We start from the raw sequence: 16,843 nt of genomic DNA, 5'->3' as shown, positions 1-16,843 counted from the left end.
AGCTGTGCATATCTGAAACAGCCATTTACTGTTACGACAAAACAAAAACAGAAACAACTCTGTATCACTAAAATGTCATTTCAAGCGTCTTGTAGACAAACTCTCATCCCTGATGATAGGCTGGTGCAGAATGACTCAGTGACAGGAATGTGTTAGCATGGTCCCTTCCACAAGAATTAATATGTGTGACAAGGAAGATAATCTTGCTCAGTCAGAAAGTAAATAATAAATAAGGACTCAAAAATGGGGTTCAGTGTCCAGGCCTTATGATGATGATAATGTTCTTGAAGCTATTTCTTGAAGCTGTACCCCTTGTTGTGTAATAAATATTCATTCTGTTTATTTTCCAGTGTTAAAATTAGCTCACTGGTCACCAGAGATCATTTGGGTTGTGGCATTTTCTCCTTTTGGATTCCTTTAAAGGTGGTAGGGAGGAAGAGAGACAATTCAGCAAGAGCATAAAGAAAAATAACAGTTAAAAATAAAGGTGTGTTATTTAGCTCTGGCTTCAGGCTTGTATAACTTTTAACACATGAAAAAGATTATATACCCTATAAAATACTATATACACACATATATATTTTGCCTAAGAGCAACATAAAAGCTAGGATTCTTGAGTCTATGAAGGGGCTTATAAATACTACCTCTCTTTCAATGGCAAAAATGCTTTGGCTGTAGGACATAAAAGTACTTACTTGTCCCTTAGTCTTATCAAATAAAATGTGCAAAATATCACAGCTGAGATGGAAGGCTCCCTTTCCATTGTAGATATGCACTGCATCTGGTTCATTCAGCTGGGGCCTGTGATTTCAACGATACTTTAAAATTATAATCTTAAATATTATACAACAGTTTTGTCATGGAAAATCAGCCTTGCTTCTCTCCATCCTAATGTAAGCCCATAAAAGATCTTTGACCATGAACTGAAACTTGCTGAGAAAGCATCTCCCAGGAGTCACGTGTTCCATCTGAGCTTTTAGGGCGGACCTTCAAGGAAGGGCGTCTCTCTGAGTTGCACTGTGAGGTCTTCACACTCCTTCCTTCTAGATGGAGGAGAAGGAGACAAATGTGAAGACAGAGATGTCCTTGGGTCTTACCTGCTTGCTGATTCTCCTGGCCAGCTGCTCTTGCTGCCAGCACCACACGTGCCACTGTGCAGGCAGGATATTCATCTGCCAGGAGAGCAAGGTGGTCCAGCTGCCTCGGGACATTCCCACCAATGCCACAGAACTGTAAGTAGGGAGAGGGAAGGGTGCAGGCGGCTCTCTTGCCAACTTTCAACATAGCTGCTGCTTGGCAAGCCAAGGGCTGCGTTTGTAGGGGGTCACTGGGGAACCTCACACCAGCTGTGGAAAAGCACAGTGCTTCCTTTGGCACTTGGTTAACTACAGCTTGAAGCTCCTCTCCCTTACCCTTATAATGCTCCCTTTCAGATCTCTGTTAAGAGAAGATGTAGTACAGTATAATACGTACAGACTAGATTTTAAACGGGATTCCTTGGTGCTGTGACAGCAACTTGAAGCTTTGTAGGGTTTCTTTACAGCTTGCTCTCACACCACCAAAGCATGTTTGGGGCAGGCAAGTTTTACTACAACAACCTAGTGAGATCTTCTGTCTGTGCTGCAGGGCCTTCCCAAAGGTTCAGGCTTATTTGCCAAGAAGCAGTTTATTGTTTTCTGTTTTGAAATCACAAAGGCACTAAAGAAAGGACTGAGATAAGCTTCAGAGGGTGATTCTCCTGTATCAGGGAAGCAGTGTGACTGACTTGGAGGGAGCTGACTGTGTAAAGACACAGTATTGTATTACTTGAGGAAGAATTTTGTTTATCTTAAAGCTTCTTGTTTTCATGAACAGTACCGTATAGCAGCTGTTTTCTGTGTCACTAGCACAGGCAAGCAAGAGAAGTCATGCAATGTCAAGCATCTACATAAGCAATTGTTTTCCTTTTAATTTCTCTTAAAGCAGATCATATTGCCCCTTGCCTATACCCATAGCTGTCTGGCATCATTAGGATCTAAAGCAAAAGTGAAAGGAATCATCCTGGATAAACCCTTCTAGTAATAATTGGAGCAGTAAGTTTGGTGGGAGGATACAAAGAAGAATGATACATTGCGAGCTGAAAAATACATCCCTATCTTGACCTCACAGTCCACACCATACCCCCACTTACTGTCCCACAGTTTTCCTAGCACAGAAGTTTTGTTTTATTCAGAAGCAGTTGTTTTGCTCAATGAATCAGTGGACTGCAGTGAAAATTTGGAGAAAATGCCCGAATTAGCCACAGGTCAGTAAAAGTTTAAATCATTCTCACAACTAAAGGGAAAAAAATCCATCTGTGAATTAGGTCATCTAGATTTTGGACGAACCGTGCTCCAGGCGTACACTGCTAATTTTGTTTAATTTTGCTTTGATTGTTTCTTTAGATTACACAGTTAAGGTCTGCCTTCTAGGGATTGAAGAAAAAAAAAAGCAGTTTATAATTATTTCTGCAAATAAGCAGAGTTTTATATCGCCCAAAAGCACCTGCTAGCAAAATGGGATTTGTTTCCAGCAGATCCTTGTTAACTTCTCTAGGATTTGTTAAGGTTGTTAACTGCTGGTGTTTCAGCACAAGTGTGTGTTCCCTGAGGCAGGCTGACTGCAACGTCAGTGTGACTGAGAGCATCAGCTGCATCCTCTCTTCTTGCAGTAAATATTGTACTTGGAATCTCTTGACTTGACTCTTCCTATTTACACCAACTTTTGTTTCCTCAGGAGGTAATTCTGGTCCTTGTAAAACAGTGCAGCCCGGGATTAATTTCAGCATAGTTAAAGAATTTGTACACAAATACTGTGTAAAGTGTGGTGTTCATGCAGCTAAAACCAGATGCACTGGCTGAGGAGTTCAGTCACAGATAAGCCTTAGATCTTCATTCAAAGGTAGATGGGAACTCTAGAAAAGTGCCTTCCCTCTATGCTGAGTGCCCAGTAGGGCTGTTTCAGCAGCCTGAAATAGACCTCACCACTCCAGGTGCTGTTGCAAATGCACTGCTGGTAACAGAGAAGATGCTTTCTTCATATTTCTTCAAAACACTTCTAGGAGTCAAAAGGGCTTTAGAACCAGTGTGGCACCTGGAGCATAGATGGCAAAAGCATTCTCTGCAGAACATGAACACAAACTTCTCTCTACCAAGTACAGGTCCTGCAAAGTGCTTTGTTTCTCTAAGAACATGTTCTGAAAGTGCTGGTTGTGGTTTATGGCTTGACATGAAGGAGAGGTCTTCAGTTTATTTTAATCCTTTTACCCTTTGTTATGTGGTCTTGATGGCTTTTCTCATTTGTCCTGGTGTCTTTCCTAGTTTTAGCTGTTGAAAAACATGCACATGAAAGCATTGGAGAGAGAACAGAAGCTCGATAAAACTCCAGCACTTCTGCTTCCGTGTGTTTCTGTTTCACTACAGTTATTTCTTAAACTGGGACAGTGGCAAGCAGCTATGTTACATAGTGAAAAAAAAAACAAAAAAAAAAACCTCAGGATGAAAATAAAAAATAGCATCCTCACAGAACAACCAGCTGTTATGCTGCTGTTTGCTGCAGCTGATTTTTGTGTGATTGGTTTGGGTTGGTTTGTTCGTTTATTTATTTATTTATTTATTTATTTATTTATTTGGCCGGGGGGCAGGGGGTGAGAGGATGGAGGGAGGTTTATGAGGTTTTTGATCTATTGGCCATTGACACACGCTGCTGTGGTGTTTTTTCAGTTATTTCCGGACAGGGAAAGCTTATGCTCGACAGGGAGTGTGAGCTTTGCAGCGTGGTGTGAGGGCAGAGGCTCTGCTCCTGGCTCAGCACCTGCTTTAGCAAGGGCAGCAGAGAGAGAAGGTTTGCAGCTGCTTAGAGCAAGCCATTTCCAAACAATGTGGCACACAGAGCAGGGATTGGAAACCACGCGTTTCCAGTTCTGCAATGCCTGCTTTTTGCAAAAGCTCTGGAGAGGACTGCTGCACCTCTGTGTGTGTGCTCTGCTCCTTGCTCATTTGAGATTCCTCTGCAGCTGGCCTGTCCCACAAGTTTGCAGGAGCAGATGGTTCTTATTAGCTGTTGTATTTTATAACCTTTGCTTGGAAGAGGAGTTGCAAAAGAATATATTTTGGCTTTTATATAGGTTGATAGATATACAAATAGATAGATGGTGAAATGCTTTTGAGAAATACATGAGGCTGTGACTTACTGTACTGGAAGCACTCCATGAGAAAAGAGAGGCAGAAAGTTCAGATGGGGAATTTAGGTTCATTTGTGTCGGAGTATTAACTATTAATCAGTCTGCAGAGTGAGAGAGGGGAACAACTGATTCGTCACCTGTGATAGTTCACAGAATTAAAGTAGTTTTAAGATGCTGCGTCAAGCTTTGTAGACCATCCTTATTATTTACTAAGGTTTTGTTTAGTCCATAGAGATCTTGCTTTGAGAAAGTTATGCAAACACAAATAGCTTGTTCTCAAAAAGGAGGAATCCTTTCAGGAATTTATCAAACTACTTTAAGCAGAATCATGTGCCTAGCAAATGGGAATACAACTAGAGATGCCAGGAGAAGCTTACTCATCTCTAACTGTACCCTTCCTTGCTTTTGCACTTCTGATCTGAGGAGTGCCTTAAACCACACTTACACTACCCCAGAAAAGTAGAGAGACGTAGCCCAGCAGTTAGGTGTACCCATTTGGGCAGTAAAATATATCTCCAACAAAATAAAGCAACAGTATATGGCAGCTTTGTAAGGGAAATGGAAAAGGGTTGCTTGGTCCAATTCTGCTTGCATTCCCACAGGGTTATGTGACAGAAATATCAGTATCAGTGTTTTATCTGCATCTTATAATTGATGTTATTTTTAAAAGGTATTATGAAATGAAATTTGTTCATGCTGTATTCATTACAAAGAGCAACTGTCTCCAGCTTAGTTGATTTCCTTATTTCCAGTTGCTTCTAAACATCACTCACACACTGATTTGTCCTCCTTAGCCCACAGCAGCAGGGAGAGGTGTACCAACAGGTACCTTCTGCTTGCCTCTGTCTGAGCCATGGAGATGTTGTAAGAAACATCTCTGGAGAATGAAGGCTACTCAAAGAAAGCTTGCAGATGTGTTATTCAGCCAATTAAAAGTTCCCCCGTGAGGAAATGCTTGATGTGTTAGTAAGCCAGAGGCTTCAGCAGGAGAATGCTGCCAGTTCTAGAAAGGAGTAGCTAAGATGACTGAAATAATTGACACTGGAGACAGCCCGTCGTTTTGCACCCATCTGTCACAATGCTGCCTGAAAGAGAGGGAAATTGCAGGCAAAATTAATAGAGCAAGCCTTGATCATAGTGTTTTGTACTTTAAAATACCTTCTCCATCTTCACTGACCAGCTTAGCCATTGGCAGAGCCGTTTAAATGTATGTTGTGTAGAAGCTTTTCTCCCATGTATCTGCAAACTGTAAACAGCGGGGTTTTTCTTGCCCTCTGCATAGGTGTTTTCGTACCACTGCTCAAGGTTATTTATTTTAGACTATCTAGTCAAGGCTGAGTAGGTGTCTGCCCACTAGAAAGTGGCTGCCTCGAAATAGCAAGTTCTATGTTATAAACCAAGTGAGTCAGATGTGTTTCTCTGAGACACAAGCTATGAACGATGTGAATGGGAGCTGCAACAGTTTCAATGACAGCTGCAATTAGATTTTTGTTATGCTTTCACACAGAAGGTTGAAATTTTCATGCAATTACAGCTCTCATTCAGGTGTTTATACAGGTGGATTGACCTTAATACAGGGTGTGGAGAGAAGAAATGCAGCTAACAAAAAGAAGACCTGTGAAGCTTTCAAATACATTATGCAGTTAATCAATAAATCTACACGTTTTCAGACAAGGGTGGTAATATTTGCACAGCAGAGCATATGCATTTTGTATTGTATGCTATCTGAAGCCAAACTTTTTAAAAACTTTTCCTTTTTAACCAGTGTTGCTTCTGTTAATGTAGAAAAAGTCTATGGCTTGTGTTATGTCCTTCTCTTTTCAAGTTTATGACCAGTTCACACTTTGAAGCTGAGCACTCTAGAGCTTGGTGTGCAATCACCAGTTGTACAGTGCTGGAGAGGTCCAGTGCATGTGTTGGGTTCTGTATTTGACATTTCCATTGCGGGGATAAACAGAAATAAGCAGAGCATAAGAAGACAATAAAGCCTCAAGGAAGCAAGTGACACTAAAGAAGGATAATAAACCCTGTAGGGCAGATCCTCAGCTAATATAACTTGCCAAGTGCATATCTCTGTAGAAGCATCCAGTTTTTGCAGACTGAGAAGCATTTCAACATAAGAGGTGCACTGTGTGCAATACAAGGGGCTTCATGCTGCACCATGCTCTGCTGGCTTATTTGTGCTAGTGTGGCAATGACTTCCACCTCACTTGCAGTGACTGAAATGCATGATCTAGTCTGAAGATGTGTAGGTGTGTACGTGTGTATCTAATGCATCTTTGAAGTGGGAATGCATTCACTTAAAATGCAGTCACTAAGTTTTTCCAGGGAAGCAGAGTGAAAGACAAGACTTGTTGACAATTGAGACTTTACAGAAGGTCTCAGCATGAGCCCTTGGGGTCAGCTACAGAGACTCCTGCTGCACAAACCTAGACTTTCCAACAGCTTCTGTCTGGTCCTCTGTGAGGCATAAATTCGCATCCGACTCTTTCTGGATCCTCTGCCTGTTCAAACAGGTATCCTTAGGACAGGTGGTGTTTCTGCTGTTCTCCAACCAAACTGATGGTTTTACTCTTCACTCTCTTAGTCGTTATTCTGAAGCATTTAAGTCATACAACGTGACTGTCACATGCACATTTTCATTGTAGGAGGTTTAAAAAGATTCCAGTTTAGAAAACAAAACTTACGTAGGCACTGGCATGTGATCTCTGAGATCCGTAATTTGTAAAAGGCAAATAATTCTTTGGAATTACAAAACCAAGGAGGGAAGTACCGGTTAGGGACCTAATTGATGAGGAACTTTCCTATTCTTCGTGTGTCTTTTTGTGTTTGTGTGGATTAGAAAAATATTTACGGTAAAAATGATGCTCAAAATCAAAGATTTGTATAAAAATCAACTGGTGAAGCACATGCTTACATTTACATTAGCTGAAACACTGTCCTAAGCACAAAAAGAACTGGGCTTGTGTCACTTACAAGTCTTCCAACAGATGAATGGGGTTCCTGGAATTTCTCAAAATAATCTCTGTGTCTCAAAATAAAGTCTCCCAGTTTGACATTTTAGACATGACCTGCTTTACATCTACTTATAAAGAATCATAGCTTGTTTACTGACTGACATTAATATCAGCATTTTTTTCTAAAGCATTTGGAAGATTAAACTTAGCCATTTGTAGCTGCTCTGCTTCTTTCTTTTGTCTGGAACAAAATGTCTTCATCTTGGATGTGTCCCCATCCAAGTCTTGTCTCATTTAATTATATCCTAGAAGAGTTTGCCGGTAATGTTATTTATAAAACGTGAGCTGGTAGGCACCAAAGTTGAGCAAGAGAGTTCTGGTAAGGTCAGAAATGGGTAGCTTTCAAATTAAAATGTGGTGAAAAGGGAGAAGTTGTTCATTTTAAGGGACATAATAATGAAGGGTATAGAACCATCTTTTATCACTCTGATAAAAATATGGATTAAAAAGGCAGTTATGAAGAATTCTGAATTCACCAGTGTCTTGCAGCAGCCGATTTTCCTTTGCTCTGAATGGTGTGTCTTACTAAAGCCTTCAGTCACAAGGAGCTCAAGGTGTTTATGCTGAGGTGGATGCAGAAAGGTGAGTGTTTGTGCCTCGTGCTCCAACCCAAAGGGGAATAAGCTGCTGTGCTGTCGGTGTCATGAAGCCATGTAGAGCTCCTCAGTTTTCTCTCTTTCTGTGTTTGTCCATGTACTGCACCTTCAGCTCCTCGCTCTGGTTTGTAAATGACATTTGGGGGATTTCAGTTAATCATTTTCTGGATCTAGCCTTTAGCAAAGTCATACCAACACTACAGTACCGAAGAATAAATCTTATTAACTCCCTCAAACCTAAACCATGTCTCTTAAAACTTTACCAGCGGTATTTTGTGATGTATATTGAAGATTTCCATTGGAAGATGATTCCAAAAGTTCCCTGCTTAATTCTGCAATTATTCACCCATTAAATGTGTCACTTGATAGGCCTGCAGGAAAAAGTCTACTGCACAGCTGGAGGGTTTTCTTCCCAGCTGCCAAGGAGGGTCTCACTGAGCTGGGAACATCGCTCAAAACATTAGGTACATGGAGAGCTTAGCTTAACAAGGATGGAAAATAAGAGAGTAGTTGAGGGATGCTAAAAGAACAGACAGTGTGGTCATATCAAAGAAGATCTCCAGTGAATATACTGTCTTGAGGTGAATAACTGCTCTAAGTGCCTGCAGTTTACATATATAGAAGGGGGTCCAGTGAAACTCAACCAAATTATATAGTGTAGCAAAGAGGAACAAATTCTGTCACCTCACTGAGGAACGGAAGGAACACATGCAAAGTTCCCTGTACTTTATACGGTCTCTTCTAGCTTGACAGCTTTTTATTTAGTTCTCTTAACTTTCCTGAGCGTCCTTGTGCAGGCAAGCTAAAAGATAATTGGGATAGGCTCACGGCTAATTTAGATTGTCATAGCTTCATTAACTTCAGTGGCAAGAGCTGAATTCGTTTTCACTGTATGGCAGTGGGGACCTCTGCCAGCAATGGGTTTGTGGTGGCAGTGGATTGGCAATCTATCTGTGTGTGCCCTTGATAAACAGGACTCTTTGGGCACAAAATGCAGGTATTGTTTTTCATAATGGTGTATTAGTTTTATGCTATGAGAGGCAAAACTGTGGTAGGAAAAGTCACTTTCCTTTGTTTAAGATATTGACCTTTCCAGACAGAGCCTGCAAATTATTTCTCAGCCTGTTCCTATGGTTTGATTAGACTGCTCTCATTAGCAGTGAAATGCAAGTCTTTAAAATGAAGCTTATTCCAAATTATAGGTCAGAGTCGAGCCTGGATTTCATGTAAGAGTGTAGAAAAAATATTTCTTCTAATTGTCTTGCATAAATCATAATAAGGAGCCCAACTGCTGTCTTTTCTTCTGGTGCAGCTTCTTTGATTTTTAACATGTAGGGTCAGGAAAGCTTGTGATTTGTTCTCTTTATTTAATGTTCTCTTCCAAACATCCTCATGCGCTTTGGGAGCTCGGTCTGAAATATATGGATGCCTCTTATCTTTCATTACCTTATCAGGCCACCTTGATGCATTTGTTCCTAGGTAGCCAGAAGAGAATTTACAGCTTTATTACATGCAAAGGGAGATATGTTTCTGCTTGAAATGAAAACTGCCTTCAATCCAACCATGCACAAACTAGTCCTTGTTTTTCATTAATATGTTTCCATAACTTTCAGGCTTCCTGAACCCATGTTTTTGCCTGGACTGGCTAAATAATGCTCTATCTTTAACTGTAACACATTCAAAATTTGATAAGGTCAGGGCAGCCTGGACTTTGAACATGCTGTTGCTTGGTGAGCTGCGAGCTGAAACTTTCCACTCTGCACACCATCTTATCTACACAAGAATGCAGTTGCTTGTCAGCACGTTCACATATTTTGCCTAGAAATCCCATTTTGTGAAAGCCTATGCAAGACTGTCCTGGTAACTTTCCTGGTGACATTACATGTCCCTGTAGCTCATGTGAGGATCTGATTTCTGATGTGATGCTTTGCTCAAATACAGCCAGTTAATAAGAATTGATTTGCAAATATTTCTTCGTATACAATCTGTGAATCTTCAGTGGTTTTCCAAAAACTCTATGTACATGAATACTGGGTGGGAAAAAAATCTGAGTTTTCTGTGTTTGTTTCACCCTTTGTTTGAGTGGCATAAGGAGGGCACGGATGTTAAAGTGATGCTCAGCAAATATTTTTGGATTTGAAGTGGTAATTAGTCGTGTTTAATAAGGATATGGAATTAGTCTGTGAAGATTGGAAGAGGAGGTAGAAAAAGTAGTGTTTACTTCGGTTTGGTTTTCTTCATTAAATGGGATTGTCACATGGGCAGATTAGGGATTTTAGCAGTTTTCTGTAATAAACCACGGCCTTTTATTGGTTTTATATTCTCTGCTATATCTCACATTTAGAAATGATCCCTGGTATAACTGTCTTGCCCCTGTTGGCTTTGAGAGCTGTGGATCTCTGTGCCAACTTTTGCTTTGATTTCTTTTTTCACTTACACAATTGCATGCCATAAATATATTGGGTTGTTGCCTTTCGTAGCCAGTAAGCATGTTGGAGGACAGAGCCCATGTGAAAGGACATGCTATTTAACAGGAAGCACTCAAATCTAAGAGAGCAAGAACAGTCACCTATGCAAGAAAGAAACCTTAATTCCAGCAGTGGGAGTTACAACCCATGCTGTATTCTCTGGCATTTCCATCCGCACAAGTGCAGAAAATGAGCACAAATCAGCCAAATCCCTTTTCTCCTTCTTAACTACTGGGAAATAATCAATGCTGATGTCTTTTCTCAGAGCCTGGCCTCACAGCTGGAGTATTTATGGATATACAGAAATTTCTGAGCAAGCAGGGTATAAGCAGAGAGTCTGTAAATCTCCTCACCTTGCAGCTCCAGCACTGTTAGGAGGCATAGGTTTGATGCTGAAAAACTTGCCTCATCCCTGAAGTTTTCTTTGGCCACCAAAGATACTATGGAAACCTTTTTTGTTGTTGTTTTGGCAAGTGGAGAGTTATAAAAGAAGTACAGATTGTGTAAGAAAATGACAGCAGTACAAGAAATGTCTCAACAGGACAACTCTCTCTAGGTGAAATTGCTGGTTTGGAAAAATGTCCACTGTATCTGAATCCCAGGAGTTATAAATCTCCTATTTGCAGTATATTGTTGCCATGGTGGATGAAGACCAGACTATGTTCTTCATGGTAGTGACCCCTGAGAGGAATATCCTACAAGAAAATGTAGAATTTTCTTCCACAAATATTTGGACACAGCCTAATTGCTTTGCCCAAGCAGCCCTGTTGCATTCCAGTGGGACAAATCATAGGTGTGGAACTACCCATCTGTATGTATTTGCAGATTCAGGACTTTGTACTATTGCACTGCACAGAAACAACTCCAAGGAAAAATAAGAAAGTACGAACGAAATACAGACCTGATAAAATTTATTTAAAGTTATGAGTTGGGATTTTAATGGTTCTAATAAGGTGTACGGAGATGTTGAGATATTCTTAGCGTTTGCAAAGATTTCTGTAAATATTAACAGATTTCACAGCGTTCCTTTTAAGTAGCTAAAATAAAATTTTGATCATTTCAGAAATGGTAAATCTGTAAATGACAAAATGACAGTGAAAGTTGTAAATGACAAATGACAATGGTAAAGATGTAAGTGACAAGTCATTTCCCCAGTTACAGGGTAACAGAGGGAATCAGAAGGGCAGCTGGGACTATAGCTTCTTCAGGATCTTATTCACCAGACCACAATCCTGTGACAATGTATTTCCATGCTCAAAGAAACAAAGAAGTATCTTGCACATTCATATTGCTTTCTCATAACTTTCTTACAATGAAAAGGCTTTATGCTCAGCAAAAAGAAATGGCTGTTCTTTTGAATCTAAGTAATGAGTCATAAGTCTACTGTTTTTGTAGCGTTCCAGCAATGCATGTGCAGTTTCAGGGTGTTTTCTCCTCAAATACATTATTGCTATCATAGTACTGCTGCATCACTATGTGTCCACATGTGCCCAGCCTGTTTTTCACCCAGTGAACCATACATCTGCCCAGGCCATGAGAAGACACTTTCTTCAAGAGCATCCACTGACGAGTACTTTCCCTTTTGGCCATACTGGTGTCTTGTTCTGGCAGGGGCAGCCTTGTAGCTTCAGGACCGTAGACTTGCAGCAGTTACTGCTTGCCATTTTGTTTGTGTGATAGAGGTGTGCGCACTGTCTGGAAGAAGTGCTCCATTGCACTGGAAAATGGAGAGTCTGACTCTTGGTCAAGGTTTTGACAGATATCTATTTCTTTTTTTTTTTTTTCTTTGTCAGGTTGCCAAAAGGTGGCCTTGGTTCTAGGTGTAGATTTATCTGTTTGGTGTCCTCCAGGCTGAAGGAACGTAATTGTGGTTATCAGCTAAAATAGGGAATGAGGCAGGGGCTGCTTCAGAAGTTCCTGCTCTCATCTCCCCGAAGATTTTTTGCATTCCACAGAAACCTCACTAAGCTCTGCTTTGGAGGGAAAGCAGGCTGTTGTATTTATTAGCAGTGCCTGCCTTGCTAACTAGAATACATCTCTATAGTGTTCATGGTATAAAGGAATGAATACATTTCTGTAGTGCATGACATGCTTGTATCTTGATTTTATGAACAGCTTTAGGCTTTAGCTTATATTGTACAGACAGATTCAGTGTTTCATTTGTCCAAACTCTGGATTCATGTGGGTTTTTGATCCTAGAAGTCCACAAATCTATAAGCATGAATCTTCAATGTATTGTAAACTACTTTTCCTAAAACACTCCAATGATTGAAAACAGCTTACCTAGGCTGTATAGGGGCTGAAAGTTCACCTTGGGCATTAAGAATAACATCACTGTGGGAGTTTCTATGGCACTGAGTCCTTCCAACAGCAGTATCTGTATTTCAGTAGCTGTTGTCATAGAACCCAATGGCTGTGCTTCTGTGCTAGCATGCCTAACAGCATGCTTCCAAATTATGCTTGGCTTACATGTTCACCCAAATGGTTATTTAAAATTTTTTTAAATTTAAATATTTAATTTAAAAATAAATCTTATTGAGAAGATGGTGGCTGAAAATACTTTCTGGGGTGGAGGAGCATGGAAAGGTGTCAAATCAATGGCTAACCATTCCCTGCTATCTTAATGCTGAAATAGCAATATTCTCTATGTTAGTGGCTACCTATGGCAGATAAAGCAGATGATGCATCTGTGAATTTCAGGGGATTATCCGTGAATGAAGGAGGCAGGAATATCAAAAAGCATACACAAAGGCAGACAATATGTCAGTTGTTTCTTTCTGTATGTTCATTGCATAGTTACTTTTTTTGCAATTCAGTATATGGACCCTAAATATTCGTTTGACAAATGATAATAGCAGTAGCGCTTTTGCCAAAAGCAGCATATAATAATTTTTAAACACTGCAGTCTAATAAACAAAGCTCTAGGAAATAAATGTCCTTTACAACTGTCAAGCTCAGAGCAAATGTCCATTTTCTCATCACCACAAAGTGTGCCTTCATCTGAGAAAGTGGGAGAGAATGGCCAGAATCAGCCTGCTATTTTCACAAATTATTTTCAGGAATAGATATAGATGTTACATTAAAAAGGGAAGAAAAGGGGAAGAAAAAGTGATTGGGTAGCAAGATGAAATTATTAGAAATGCTGAAATACTGAGCACTATAAGTAACCCAGCAGCTTAAGAGAGAGAAATTAGTGGCACGTTTTATCAGTGATAAAATTCACTTATTCTTTCATTTTTTGTAAAACTGTCTTTAAATTAAGAGACCTTTCACCATGTAAGACATTTAAAAAGAAGAAAAGAAAAAGGAGATTGTGTAAAGAAGCTGTAACTAAAAATCTTAAAGTGATGATACAGACCTTTGAAATGGATCTGAATATACATAATGATTCTGGAAGGGTAAGCGTGAGACTTAACAATGACGTTTCAGGTTTGGTGGTGACACTGACTGTCATTTCTACTAACCCAAAGGCAAAACCAAACATAGTTAACCAAGTCTCTTGCAGCGGATTCCATCAGCTAGATAAGGTGTGCAGCACTTAATGTACAGTACATCTGCTGATTGTGGATGTCACTGGAGAAGAATGTGAGGCCAAGTCATTCTTTCGTTATGAACTTTGATCAGAATGATTCCATCTTTGCATAGAAAGATTATCATTATGTTGGTGATTAGTTAGCCTCTGTTCGCACTACTCAAGCTTATGCATTTGGTAAAAGGTCTCTCCAGTACACACTGAAAAATCAGTGGAAAAACTCCTACTGATTTCTATTGGATTGTGCAATATTGTTGGGCCTGGTCTTCTAGTGCATTGCTTTAATACTTAGTAATCAGTACTGAAGCATCAACTAATGAAAGCCAAGGAGTCTCGGCAACATTTTTCTCATACTACTTATGAATAAATGTGTATATAAAAAGAGAGTATTAGACAAAATGAAGTCACTATACAATTTATACTCCTTTAATTATCTTCTGTCACAGCAAGTTATCATTACTTTTAATTAAGCAAATGTCTTTGGAGTGGTGAGATGTGCTGCCTCATACTTCGCGCCTGCTGGAAATGTTTATTTCTGTATTGAAGCTTTAACACGTAGTGTCAGGGGGGATAGAAAGAGAGTAGAGGTTTCAGTATCAAATATATTCAAAAATATTTGTCGGGCTTGCAGTTAATCACTGTCGTCTTTTGCCAGGGAAGTTCCCTGTTTTCTGCAATGGCACTGCTTGCTATAAAACATGAAATCTGCTTCTGATGGAAATGTAATAAAAACTGCTTATAGATCTAAGCTGAAATTTCTGTCAGATATTCAATGTGATGTTCTTGAAGATTAAAACCTCTTTGAATATTTATTTGCAAGGTGTCCGGCTATTCTAGATCAGCTTTGAACTATCACTGGAGTGTGTGAATGATGCTCAGTAGTACATCTGTCACATATTCTATTATAATAAGGTTATTATTCCCCTTTCACTGTTTATCTATAATTCAGCTACAGCAATGAAAAAGACTCTTATGTACTGTATGTGGGCACAAAGCCCGTGTAACCAATGCAAGCTTTTCAGCCAGAGGATGAAAGGGAGTTAGTGAAGGTTATCAGTGCCAGGCATTGTTCTCACACCTCTAGGGTGTCATGTGGCTTGCCAAAAACCTCTTCAGTTACACAGTATTTGTTTAAATAAATTCAGGGCTCTTAGTTTGGACTTGGCTTCACTTTAATAAGAAGGCTATACTGAAAGGGGTGAAAGCAGTGGGGTTTTTTTTGTTGGTTTTTTGTTGTTGTTTCTTTGTTTTTGTTTTGTTTTTGTTCTTTTTTTAAAGTGCTTTAGTTTTCTGTGCTGCACTCATTCATGTGAATGCTTGCTTGTTTGAGTTAAAAACTTTGCAATGAATGAGTAACTCATGGTGATGTCCTTTTGCTAAACAGTATAAGCACTCACATCCAGACTCAGGGTTGGTGACCTGGAGTCCAGCTGAGACTTAAAAAGCTGTTTGGAGCTGCAATGTGCTTTTCCTCAGCTTCAGTATGGGGGAGGAGGCCACTATTAATCAAAATAAGTTTATGTGAGATAGTGTCATCGCCCTGTTACCCAGAGAAGGAAAGCAGCTGGGATTCTTCATTTTTTCCTGTCCTTTTAGGGGAGATCAGAGCACGCTATGTAGCAGCAGTATCTCTGAGCTGTGCCCCTACCTTGCTTTGATAGAACTGGCGACCAGCCCTTGTTGTGAGCAGCAGTGTGTCCAGGTGAATATGTCCAACACAGAGTAGGAATTATTTGCTGACATGCTCCTTGGTCATCTGGCCCTGGAGCTTGTAAGCTCAGATTGACCTAAGCAGTTCCTGTTTAAAGCAAAGCTCCTATGCAAGAAACATAGGAAAGAAGAAAGCAAGCTATTCAGGTGCAAATACCTCATGCTGATCAAACTTAATTCCTTCTTGCTCCCCTTTGGTGGATAAACCTTGGCCAGGTTTTTGGGTGAGAGGAAACTCCTAATCCCAAGAACCATTCCTAATCTAAGCTAATATACAAAAGGCCACATCTTCAGAGAGTTGAACAAAAATCTCTTCACTTGTGCATTTAATTCCACATGTAATGAAGGATACTTTGTGCTCCTTTGTCCATTTAGTTCTGTTCTCCCTGTAGATTTCTGCATTTTCTTCTGGGCCAAAGAATTCATGTTGTACTTATTTATTTTCCCTGTAGAGGAAAGGAAAAAGAGAAGGAGGCTATGTTTGTGTTTGGATACCCAGAAACATTTATAGCTCTGCATCCAGCTCTGTGTACAGCTGTTCTGAGAGAGATACTGAAAAGCTGCAAGAGGCTTCTTGTGCCACCTTATCTCCTTCAGACAAGAGAAGAGACCCCCTGGCTTATAACGATAAGCTACAGCCTTGATCGATTTGATCTGTGCTTTTGTCCTTCATCATAATTTGAGCTATTGATTCTATTTATTAAAACTAATTCAAGGAACATAAACCCTGAGTGCTGTGCTGTTCCAGATCAGCCTGCTCTGGGCAGTCTGATCTGAAGCTAATCCATTCACTGCTGATTTATTTTCATTCTGTTTTCAAGCAGAGTTCTGTTCTGTGTCCTTATTTTTTTCCTCCATCTCTCTCAGCAAAAAAAAACCAACAACAACAACAACAACAAAAAAAACCATTTAATTTCACACCTCCAGTGGGAGCAGTGTGATCTGGATTCCTTTTTCTGATATGCAGAGTGAGCTCAGGAAAGTTTCTCTGGCTCATATTCTTGCAAGTTTTTACATGGAAGAGGGTGAGGAAAAATTAGAGAAATAGTACAGCAAATGGGTCACAAAAAGCCTTTAAGCATCGGGAGAATTACGAGGCCAAGTCTATTCCAGTTGCTACTGTCACTTCTCCTTGGTATACAAAATTCAGGGCTTTGTGTGTGTTGTGGGAGAGGACAATTTGTAGTGTCCACGGGCTGTGAGCTAAGACAGAGATATTGTCCACTGGTCAGTAGCTTGCTTCTTAAAGCACCTATGTATGAGAAAAGAAACTCCAGTCTCATTTAGTTTCTGATTCCCTGGCTATTTTGCAGCAGGTC

At 40.0% G+C, this 16,843-nt stretch overlaps 1 protein-coding gene across 1 annotated transcript in view; it reads left to right on the top strand.

Annotated features, from left to right (window-relative positions):
- Positions 1–968: 968 nt before the first annotated feature.
- The window catches only part of FSHR (follicle stimulating hormone receptor), a 77,319-nt gene continuing 61,444 nt past the window's right edge, over positions 969–16,843 (top strand). The window contains exon 1 of the mRNA XM_031598482.2: positions 969–1,232. Coding sequence (XP_031454342.1) covers positions 1,048–1,232 — 185 coding nt within the window. The 5' untranslated portion in view covers positions 969–1,047. The remainder of the gene's footprint in view (positions 1,233–16,843) is intronic.

Source organism: Phasianus colchicus, chromosome 2 (assembly GCF_987193195.1).
Source record: "Phasianus colchicus chromosome 2, bPhaCol1.hap1.1, whole genome shotgun sequence".
Lineage (NCBI taxonomy): Eukaryota > Metazoa > Chordata > Aves > Galliformes > Phasianidae > Phasianus > Phasianus colchicus.
The sequence above is the reverse complement of the archived record's forward strand: the minus strand, read 5'-3'. Positions and strand labels throughout refer to the sequence as shown.